The 12,122-nt window shown below is 39.5% G+C and overlaps 1 protein-coding gene across 1 annotated transcript in view; it reads left to right on the forward strand.

Annotated features, from left to right (window-relative positions):
• Positions 1–12,122, forward strand: part of LOC146834635 (vitellogenin-A2-like) — an 89,117-nt gene that overhangs the window by 70,163 nt on the left and 6,832 nt on the right. Inside the window, exons 25-30 of the mRNA XM_085602104.1 lie at positions 2,104–2,199; positions 3,922–4,134; positions 7,592–7,734; positions 10,350–10,488; positions 10,583–10,718; positions 10,835–11,021. Coding sequence (XP_085458230.1) covers positions 2,104–2,199; positions 3,922–4,134; positions 7,592–7,734; positions 10,350–10,488; positions 10,583–10,718; positions 10,835–11,021 — 914 coding nt within the window. The remainder of the gene's footprint in view (positions 1–2,103; positions 2,200–3,921; positions 4,135–7,591; positions 7,735–10,349; positions 10,489–10,582; positions 10,719–10,834; positions 11,022–12,122) is intronic.

The raw sequence follows: 12,122 nt of genomic DNA on the forward strand, positions 1-12,122 counted from the left end.
TCATTAGATGCCCAAAACCCGTATGCAAAGGATCAGATCCAGAAGAAATCATTAGGGTCTCATCTATATGAATTTCCACTTGGGTGTATATCTTAATCACCAATAACATATGTTAAATGCAGCATCCCATTACTATAAGAACTGCCTGGTAATGGTTGTAGAAATATCAAGAAAATATTATTAAAAATAATGACTATAGAACGGCTTAATGTGTAGTGATGATTAGATATAGTTAGTATAGTTTTAGTTAAAGATGCAGACACTTGAAAACAGCAGGGCAGAAAGAGACGAGGTGAGTATAAAACAAATGTAAGTTTAGAGAGGCACGAATAACTTTCAGAGAGCGAGAAAAGAAAACATATCTTTCACCCTTGGGAAGAGGGGTGCTGGGGCATATGGAGATATGATTTTAACGTGATTATAAAGTTACACCAACCTCGCAAGCCCTTTTCTACTTCACTGTTTAATATAGTGATATGTCCACTTAAGGACTGGAGGGTGGGGCTTGCCATACGAAGTGGAATTTTCCATCTATACAAACAATCTCAGCACCCTCCTCTGAACAAAATTGAAACATATCTAGCTCGTGCATAAAAATGTATCATGCTTAATAAGCAGTATGTTTGAGTCCATTTATCATGAAGATAGCAATGTCCTATATTGATTTTAAAATTGCATTTTTCAAAATTGTTTCTAGCCGTGTAGCCAACGCGTTTCATTCAAAATAAAATCTTCAGGACACAGTAGGGGTAGTCATGTGTTCCTGTTTGAGTTCTTGTTGTATATAAGACAGTCTCTCCTACTTATTTTACATTGATGTTGATCATGAAATAATTCACAGTTTTTTCGTAAGTCTAGTGCTTTATGTTTCATTTCTCATCTAATTATCTCGAAGTACATATATATCATTTTAAGTACATATTCTCATGAAAGTTTTTAGAAAACCAGATGGTTTCTGACATAATATTTCGAACTATCCTGCAACACCAAGCAACAATTCTGCTTTGGAAGAGTGGGATTTTCCCTACTAAAACACGTGCTCTAAGGGGATAAGCAGAAATAGCTCCAGGGTTCTATATCATAATTGTTAATATGTGGACCACTGTATTCTAAAGTGTACAATCCTCAGACAGCCTATAGATTTAGGGACATGCTCTAGATGGCAGAAGAGATTTGAAAACTTAGGGGCTGATTACGAGTTTGGCAGTAAGGGAACCTTTTTAGCAGTTTGACAGCCCGCTTCCCTGGAAGTCTGACCGCTGGATTTCGATCAGAGCAGGGAGACTGCCTCAAGACTGCCGCCACCGCCGACATGTCTGCGGCTGCGGCGGCGAGTCAGAGGTGGCCCATAGAAGTGGCCCAGGCATTGTTTCTGCCGGGCTTTTCGCACACTACCTATCCGTTGACTTTTTAATGGTGGGCACACGGGCATGCAAGAGTTGGCGGAAAGGCATTTTAAGTAGCACATTAATTTAGCGGAGGATGATGGTGCCCATGTGAAATGTCACTGGTTCACATGGAATACGCGACAGTACCTTTATGTCGGGCCACGCAATGCCAAAAAGCAGGAGGAATTGAAAAGCACACATACGCTCGACTGGTTGGTATCACGTTCCGGATGTGTCCAGCAGTCAGCAGTGCGTGTAACATAAATATCCTCCGGCTCGTTTCCTGCATGAAGGTTACCACCGTCATTACTCTGCTGCCGTTCACCCACCAGCCCGTTGGGAAACTCCGAATACGGCAGGCAGGGAGGCCAGCTGCTCAGCGGAGTGCTTGGTCCCGCTGCCGCAGCGGGATGTCTGTAAAATCGCCGAACTCGTAATCAGGCCCTCAACAATGCAATGGGATTGGTCAGATTCTGACCCCAGGTTTATCAGCACATCTAAGCTGCCTTTCCATATTTTCCATGCGATTCAAGATGAAGGCTTAAGCTGACTGACTGCAACATTTGTTCGCAATAGAAGCAACATTGATAAAGCTGCCTAGCGCAGGTCTACAGACTTTTGGCATTTTCTAATCGGTGCCCCCAATTTGTATGTTTTTCCTTCTTCCATTTTCATGCAAGAAGTATCTACTCACCACCATCCTTCAATTTTACAGATTCCTAACAGAAAATCTTCCAGCAGCAGTTCTTCCTCAAAATCCAGCTCTTCAAGCAGCAGAAGTGCTTCCTCTGCACATAAAACTCAGCACATGGTAAGTGCAACATTCACACAGAAATGCTTCCTTTGAGGAGCCCCAGATTAGTAGAATTTGAACTTCTCTTACCTAATGAGGACTAGTGTGTGATTTTCCTGCTAGGGTAACCACCTCTAAGGTGTTTCTTTTGTGGTCTCCTGTTTATCATTGTACTAACATTGCAACCTGCTCCTGCTCCTATGATTACATGAACTGCAAGACCATACTCAAGCCTACACTATGTTATAGACATTTCTGTAGTCACAATATATGGATTCTTGACCCATACCTAGATGTATCTGCTATAGGATTGGCAAATACATGTGTATTGTCAAGCATGAGTAAATTTCTCGACATACTTTACACAAAGATGTAAAAACATTTATAAAAATGTGCATTAAGTGCTTCAAATCTTTAGATGTTCGATATTACAGAAGGATTTAGAAATATGTAGGAATAAGTAAAAGATGATCTTAGATAATGACTCTAACTACAGTTAATACATTGCAATGCCAGGTGCATTAAACCCAAGTAAGAGGCTATCTGAGAACGAAGAATGGCAGCTAGGCACACACTACTGCACCAGCCAGTATAGTAAAATACAAGTCACCACAAATTATATATTGCCCAAATCTAATGGCCAGCCGCCACAAGGCCATGAATTAAATACAAAGTTAGGAACAGGATGAGAAGCAATACAATAATACTACAGTTAAGGAATTTCAAATACATTTTTTTCCAAATTCCAAGGTTCCCAATGTAAACAGGAAATTATTTATTCAGTTTCTTCTGGATTAAATAAACAGGCGCAGTGAATGTGTTTCGCCCATCACAGAGGGCATCTTCAGGGCCGTATAAATGATGTCTAATGAAAACTATTTACAATGACACACGCCACATCCCTAGGCCCACTCCAAAGATCCTTTTAGTGTTTCCACCTCAATTATTACTCAAAAGTTGCAAGTATATTTATGAAATCGTCACAGTCCATGTCCATTCGAAATTGAATATTAATCAGCAGTCATTACGTAATGTAGATGAAGGAGCCACCATAATCCATGTGTCCATTGACCTGTGAACCTAGTTCACATATTCCTCAAACGTCGGAGTCATTTTACTCCAGCATCTCCTCATAGGGGCTATCTCCCTGGGTGTAGATGTAAACTGACCAAAAAGGACTTATCTGCAGGTCATTGTAAGCAGCTTCCCAGTCATCAGATTTTGATATAACAACAAAAAATTAAGTCGGTACTCAACACAAACCCACTTTTCTGTGGTATGTTAATGTGAAAACAAATCCTCCTAAGTTTTTGATTTTGAATCCATTGACAGCAGATAAAAGTTAGAGGTTTTCAATTCAAAATCTCTTTTTTCTAAATGACATAGTTGGGCGGCAAAAGCACTAATCAAATTAAGCAGATGCCACCAAGGTGTGGCACATCAGCTTCCTCTTACTGCCTAAAAGAGAGACAATATAGACCCACATGCACCTAAAAATAGGGGTACACTCCAGGCAAACACTATCACCACTCTCCTACATTGACAGGTAAACTAGCAAAGACAGGATCTTTTCTATAAAAACTTTTCTCCTGGGCATATCACCCTGATGTTAAAAATATATCCAACAAACTACAGCCCTGCAGCATCATCTGCAACATATGCTGTTTGTCTTTGGTTTCCAGTGACTTAAGTTAAGCTTCATTTTAACTATATTTTGCCATGTTTTCCCCATTGTTCTAGCCACACTTTATGGGAGAGAACAAGCCACCATGTCTGGCAGTTACTGCTCAAGCTGTGAGAAATGACAACAAGAAACAAGGATACCAGGTGATCGTGTATGCTGACTACCATGCCTCTAAGCCCCAGATCCAGGCCTATGCAGTCGAAATCACCGGCTCCAGCAGATGGCGCGCTTGTGCAAATGCTGTCATTGTCAACTCTCATGAGGCACAGGTGAGGCACAACAAACTCAGGTGAAAAGGCAAAGCCACTTTAAGCATGATTTCACTAAGCTTTATATACTGTGTTAGAATGTCATGCCACAACTTGAGGCGATTGAACAGGGAAAGTAAAAAATGGTTATTCTCAGAAACTGAAACCCCATTAAAAACCTTACAAATCCGCCACTGAACATTTTGAATAAAGGAATCGTGACACAAATTAATGAATTAATGTGCAAATGGACTCTTGAGCTATTGAAGCAAAGCCAAAGAGTTTAGGAATACATTCTGAGGATATAGTGCAGTCTCTGACCGAAATATTTGTTATGAATTTGTGTGTTACCAACAGAAGCTGAATAGATAGGTGATCTCGACCCTTATTGGACCCTTTTTAAATGTAAAGCAGAAGGCTTTGAAGACCATTATCTAACTTAGATATACAAAGCTTATTTTCTAATCCAAAAACATGACTGTGACAATCATTTATGGCTTGTCCAGTGAATTTTATAAGCTTTCGAGAGTACACTTCTTGCAGTATTGTATCTGTCGGATAAAGAAATTTGGAAAAACAATTGAAACTCCCAATAGCAGAGATATGGCAAATTTACATTCTTTCTAAAATAGGGCAAGGAACTAACATTAAGAAACTCTTACTTTGAAATATCATTCTTAAAAGCATGAGCACAGAGATATTTATCCTCCATTACAACATATTTAATCAAACCAAATTCTGTGCTTATACCTATGATGTTGCTTTCTGGGAATATGCCAGATTCATTGTAGTTAGTTTAATGGGGTAAAAAAAGGGTTCGCAGACTGGAGTGGGTCTTTCTCTGAGAGTCAATGAGAATGATGGGTTATAGGCAAATAAAACACAAGTATAAGGATGTTTAACAAGCAACCGAGTACTCTTGTTGACCGCGCCACAATGCATTGTTACGAAACAGCGATAATCTGGGATCAAGGCAAGGTTTACCCCTGTTCTTGATTTTATTTAATATTGGCCCAAGTTCTTAGATCGAGCGGGTTCTCTAAACTTGACTCTATACACATATAACCCAACAACGTAGTTTCACAGCTATCCCTAAGTTCAAATGCACTAAACAACATATGGTTATGACAAATAGTGTACAAGAGTAAGCGCAAACCAGCAAGAATGGAATAAAATCAGGAGAGAGATTCAACGTAAACACGTTCTTTGGGTATTTGGGGTTAGGTCACTTCAAGCCCTTAAGAAAACTATGAGAAAATAATATTAAAAGTGAAAGTTGACTTATAGAAATGGGAAAACGTTCAAATGTCTCCTTTTGGAATGTGTTGATTTGCATTCCTACAACAACTTCTAAGGACTCTGGGGCATATCAGCAAGGGCCGGCGATAATTATCGCTAAGTGCACTTAGCGCAAGGATAATTATCGCCGGCTATCACTGCTTTCTATCGCGGAGATAGCGTGCTATTAGCAACGCTTATCTCCAAAGCGATAGAAATGCAAGCGTTAACTGGAAAACAGTGTGATTATCGCTGGAAATCCAGCGATAATCGCACTGTGACCGGCGATACCTTGCAGATAGGGCAGGGTGGTTTTAGCCATGTAATCCACCTCCCATTGGATTACATGGCTCAGTCAAAACTAAAGCAGGGGTAAGGAAAGTAGCAATAACCATGGTTAGCGCTACTTTTCTTATCGCTATGCTTGTTATCGATTCCCTTGATAATTGGAGAAATGTCGGTTAGCGACATTTATCTAGTTATTTCGGGAAGGAACCCCCACTTTGCATCTCATTAGAGATGCAAAGCTGGGCATTCAGTAAACAGGCGCTAAGGCAAGAATTCACGCGATGGCGTGACCTTGTTGATATAGCAATAAAATTATCGCCGCTTTTCGGCCAAAAACCGTCGCAAAAGCGGCGATAATTTTTTATCGCCGCCTTGTAGATATGCCCCATCATTACCTCCTTCTGAAAAGACCTTAAGCCACTTTGGGTTCGAAAGTGATGAGCACAAACTATCTTGCAATTTTTTGAAGATTATAAATGTTGTAAAAGACTGAATTATGTTACTAATAATAAGTCCCGATTTCGTAAGTACTAGTATCATATTTCTCTCTGATGCAATCAGAGATATGCAGGTTTACATAGGTTCTTCGCAAGTAAAATTACAAATTTGCAAGTCCTTATGGAAGGGATGATGGTTCTTCGTGATCTACCTTTAGGCTCCACATTTGAGCATCAGTGAAAAATCAGCAGAGGTCATTCATCAGCCCTGCACTGGAACCAAGTGTATAATTAACTCTATAAATGTCTAAGTTTTATACAGATGTGCACCCTTGTAATTTCTTATGATCTTCCCATTCTAAGTGGTTAAAAAGGTTTGTTACAAGATATTTTTGATCATCCACAGTGTCTGGTAGAAAGTTTGCATCTAACTTCATTGTCTTCATAATTATACATAAGTTTGGAAAAATCCAAGTGTCCTCGCGATTTTTATGGAGCTATGTCACAAAGAATTACCAGCACTCTGTGAAGCAAATTTTCCCCTCAGCCTGAAATTACTTTTGAGGGTGCTCAATAACTAAGCTAATCTCATAGAGGTTGGCGATATGTTGGGGGTCTCTCTCAAAGACAGAACACATTTGACTGACACTGATTTATAAATGTGTAATTCAGTCATGAAAAGAGGCGAGGCTTACTTTTTTCAAGCATAAAGAAAGATTAGAGATCTAAATATTATTGGTAAATGGTGCAGTGATTTTAGGTCTCGGTCTAACGCCACAATACTGGACTGTTAAAAATAGAATAATTTAACAGGTACTCCTTCTTGCAAATTTAAAGAGGGTATGTTGCTTTATTAAGCCATACGATTAATTTGCTATGACAGGATAGCAATCATGAAAAGATGGGAAAAGCATAATTTGTTCATTTGCATAATGCCAAGTTCCCTGGTTCGTTTGTAGCATGATGTCCATTCTCAACAGAGGCTATCAAAGGAAGTTTGCAGACATCCCAATCTTGCACTACTCGTCTGGAGCTCAAAATCAAATGAAATCAGCTCTCAAATTCATAAACTACTTGATAACAATTTCAAAGGAAGTAATCATTTGTTGGAAGAGACCAACACCTCACATAAAGGAGCAATGGTGGAACGAGGTGAAGAAATATATATAACTATGCAAAGTGTTAAAAACAAAGTAAGTATAAATAGGCTGTTTGGTACACGAGTACCCAAAAATGTACCTTACATAATAATACATTAAAATACCATGAGTTCAGCTGATTTAGATATTAACCGCCAGTGCAATAATTTACCAAACGTCAAGCACATCAGCAATGCAAGACAGGTGTGGGCACTTTAGTATTTTTACTATTGGATTCAGCATGTTAAAAAGTTAAACTATGCGTATAGAATGATTTGATGAATTACAAAAAAAAAATAATCCAATTGCCATGGACTTATTTTCTGTCTGTTTCAGGCTCATTTGAAATGGGGGCGCAATTGTCAAGATTACAAAGTAACAGCTAAGGCTGAAATGGGTCACTTTGGTAGCCAGCCTGGCCTGAGGATAAAGCTAGAGTGGCCACGAATTCCTTCAAAGCTCAGAGATGCTCAGCAGTGGTAAGACTTTATTGCTTGCTTTAATCATTTATAATTAAATGCAGCAAAAATGTGCTTGTTTACTAAGTAATTAGTGTAGGAAGAGTATAGTCTGAAAATAATTCTGACTCAAACATGAGAAACTTAATCATTGTGCAGATCAGATAAAATATTTTGTAGTGCTTGGTATTGGACAATAAAGATTATACAGAAATAAGGATGTGTGTTAGAATTCAAAGTTGAAATTAGATTGTCAAAGTTACAGTGAATTCAAAAGACATTATTTTTATGGTCTTAATTCTTTAGAAAAAGAACATTAATTTCTACACAAAGATTTACTCCTACATAAAACTCTAGTACTCCAGCAGTATTGCACCCGTGTACTCCTTCGTAGACATTTGTGCATGCCTAAATGTAATATGTGTACTTCTACACATGTAAGTAGGCAGCAGAAGCTTATTTGCATTTTAAACCATGTTTTTCTTTCATTATGCTCATGGAGGACTGCCTTCCCTTGCACAGCCATCAGTTTTGTTGGTGTTCCCTCCATATTCCCATTCTGTATGGAGATTTACTCCTGAGAACAACAGGATCAATTTTCAAACTATAAACAGGAAAGAATGTGCCTTACAAATGTCAGTCTGTGTTGTGAAAACACACAAGCTCACAAGTTCCCACTCCTCGTGTGAGAACATATGCTCCTGTATAGACTTTCACGATACAGCAGTGCATTCATCTGCAAGTGTAAATTCACATTTTGTAAAAGCAAACTAAATTACAGTCGTAAACGGGCCACTTGCTCACCATTCGTTCAACCAATGTGTTTGCATGTCTTCTAGACTCAGGCTCTACAACCCAGAGAAAGTAATGTTCTAAAGCCATAACACCTTAATGTAGTTAACACAAAATATTTCAGATTGCAAGTTTCAAGATTTTTTATAAATCCCAAACCTAGTTGCTATTTTAGAAAAAATAACTATGGCCACATTTTACAGGCAGTGAGGTGAAGCTTTGGTCTTGCACTGTTGAGGTAGGCTTAAACATGTAGCCCATCTCAGCTGGACAAAAGAACTAGAACCAAATCTGAAAGCCAGGTAAATCATATGTACGTTCAGTAAGGTAAGATCAGTTATAAGTACTCCAGCATCCAACTTTTCACAAGTGGATAAAGTATGCAAGGGAGGAGAATATTGAGGGGTGCATTTAGTTTTATGTGGGGCATTTTCTTGATGGCAATTTCTCACTTAGCATCTTGACTAAACTTTCTTCTAAAGTTTTGTCACTACTGGGTTTTTTCTGTGTGAGGAAAACCAAGTATAAGTTCAAATTTAAATTTGGTGCATTAATACTTTTAAAATTGGTTCTTACACCTTGTACCAATATGATTTCGTAGCCATCTAATTTTAAAGTTCCTGTCATGGGATTCTTACATTTCTCACAAATTGTGAGTTGTGTTAATACCGCCCCTGAGACCTGTTTTCATATCACCCACGTCACTGCCATTAAAGAAAGCTGTTGGCTGACCAAAGAGGCATCTGAATGATTTATTGCTGTCTATTGCAATCTATGGTTTTCTTCAGCACTTTTCGCTGTTTTTTTCTAAGTCTAAAAGTGCCTACGTCTAAGTGTATAAATGGAGAAAACAGGACAATAATGCAAAACATAGAAATAGGACTTTGTGAATAATACTAAAGTACCATAGTGTTGTCATGAAAGAAACACTGCTGCTGCTTTTGATACAGTGGGGCGATTTTCCAGCACTGCTGCAAAACCGGCCCCCTGTACCAAAAACGACCCCCACCTGTCCAAAACCGGCCCCCACCCTTCCTGCCCTCCGGGAAAACACCCGGTGCTGCTACAGCTAGTCCGACCCTGGAGCAACCCAGCCTCAAGGCACTTGACCTGAAGTGAGTCTAGTTGTCATATTCTGAAGCAGATGGAACTTAGCTAAGAAATGTTTGCCAGCACGAGCTGGAGCACACTGCTGTCATCCAGGCAGGAACAGATCACCTCCTGGATTGCTGTTTTGCAGCAATCAGTAGGTAAGACTTGATGATTTTGCAGAGTGTTCTAAGGCATGGAAAGCAAGCATAGGTGTGTTTGTTGACCTGCACCATCAGTGAAAGATTGCAACAAAGAAGAAGACCTGGTGAAGCTCTGTTGGGGTAGGTTCAAGTTAGGAGGCCATCTCAGCAGGCCACCAAGTGTCGAACCAAGTGGAGGTGGAGACTCACTGGCACCTCTGTCTTGTTAGTGTTTAGATCCCGGAGCGCATTCACACATCAATAGGGAAAAATAATCTCATTATGTAGCCTGATAATGAGTTGGGTATCATACAGGTAACAGGAGAATATAAATCTGGAAGAACCGATGAACTTCACCAAAGGAGGACAAGAAGAAGGATACACATTAAATAAAGTAGGGTTTATCGATGAAATTGATCAATATAATTATGATGATAAATCCTGCATAACTCACAGAGAAACTTATGATGGACCAAATAAAGCGTAACGGAATGTAGTTTGACATTCAATTGAATTACTTGTCAAACTATAACTAGTAACACATGCATGTTTTAACTAGCTAAAATCTATCTTCGGCAGACCATGTGATTTGTGTTGGTGATTGTCTTGCAGGGCTGCACAGTTTGTTCCAGGAGCTGCATATATGGCAGGATTTTCTGAAAAACATCAAAAGAATCCTTACCGGCAGGCAAAGATAATTCTGTCTCTAAGCTCTTCCAGGACCATTGATGCGGTTATACAAATACCCAGGGTAAAATGACTGTAATAACATATAAGTAAAATGATCTTATATATTTTGCAAATGTAGGTATCCATGTAATATGACTTTGTGTCCCCTTGCACAGCTCACACTCTACTATAGAGCCATTCAGCTCCCGCTGGCGATCCCGGCTGCTCGACCTGCGCAGTCTACAGACCTTCAGGCCCCCGGGTGGAACATCTTTACTGAAGTCCCAACAATGCTCATGGACTCCCTCAAAGGTGAAGCATGTCTTTTATGGGTGCCACAGGAAGAGTTATCATTTTCTGGACTACATGCTAATGAAAATGAGTTCCTTGCTTATTTTCTTTTAAATATAAATGTTGTTTTCTCTTAGGTCAATGCACTGTTTCACACAATAGAATCACCACCTTCAATGGTGTTACTTTTAACTATTCAATGCCTGCGAGCTGCTACCACGTCCTCGCCCAGGACTGTAGCCCTGAGCTGAAGTTCCTGGTGACGATGAAGAAAGAAGAAGGATCTCCTGAACAGAAGGCTATCAACGTCAAACTGGGCAGCTAGTGAGTAACTGCAGTAATACCAGTTGGCCTCAGTATAGGGGAATGCACACTGAGCAGCGAAGTGTTTGTAGTCCTAGACAGGCCCTCACCACAATGTGTTTACTGACCCATAAGTTGAGATCCCACTGTAGATACATCTAAATTTATACCTATTCCATTTCAATCCTTCCATTCTTCCCCCACTGGGCCTGTGTATCATTGCAACAGCTTCACTGCTATGTGCACATTTCCCATTTAAGCTTTTATTAAAGTTATTGTTTCTTTTAATGATTTTTTTTTTTGCTCTAATCTCACTTCCATCTTGCATCCAACACAGTAGAGTCTTGGTTCCCTAGATCTTTTGTCCATCTTGAGGGAGATTTTCAGTTTGGTGAGAATTTAAGAATAAAAGCTCATGTTGTGTCAAATTGGGATTCACTGTACAGGGTTAGTCAAAATTCCTTCTAAAAAAGAAAAGTGAGCTTCGTGAACCACAGATCTTGGGAGCACTGATTTTTCCAACAATGGTTACAGAGGAGGCTGTCGTGAGACATCAGATAATATGGGCATGGGATATAAGAAGCATAATAAGACTCTTATATCACAAAGTATAGCGTACAATGTTGTAGGGCAAAATCAGGATGACATCGCTTTCCTACAACTAAAGGGGCAAAAATACCTATAATAATCACAAACAATGACAGCTATCAGAAAAGAAAAAGTGTTAAATGCTTAAACTTTGTAGGTGCAAAAATAGATGTTTGTATTCTTTAACCAAGTGATCCAGAAACTGCAAATGGTTCAAAATTCGGCAGCTAAGTTAACTCTGGGTCTTAGCCATAGAACGAGCATGTCAGATCGGCTACGTACATTGCATTGGCTCCTCCTAAACAAAAGAAGCCCATACAAAACTCTGAATGTGTCCCAATGCAATCTACAGTGATAAGACTGACAACTGCATGAAGGACACATTCCCACCAGAACTCTGAGATCCTCATCTCAATTCCTGCTTGAAGCCCCCAACTAAAGACCTGAATTTGTGAACAAATGCTCCTGGTGATAAGTAACATAGCTTGGATCAAAGTGCCTATCCATCTGCGCTTTCAACCAGAGCTCAGGCAC

This window comes from Triturus cristatus, chromosome 4_2 (assembly GCF_964204655.1).
Source record: "Triturus cristatus chromosome 4_2, aTriCri1.1, whole genome shotgun sequence".
Lineage (NCBI taxonomy): Eukaryota > Metazoa > Chordata > Amphibia > Caudata > Salamandridae > Triturus > Triturus cristatus.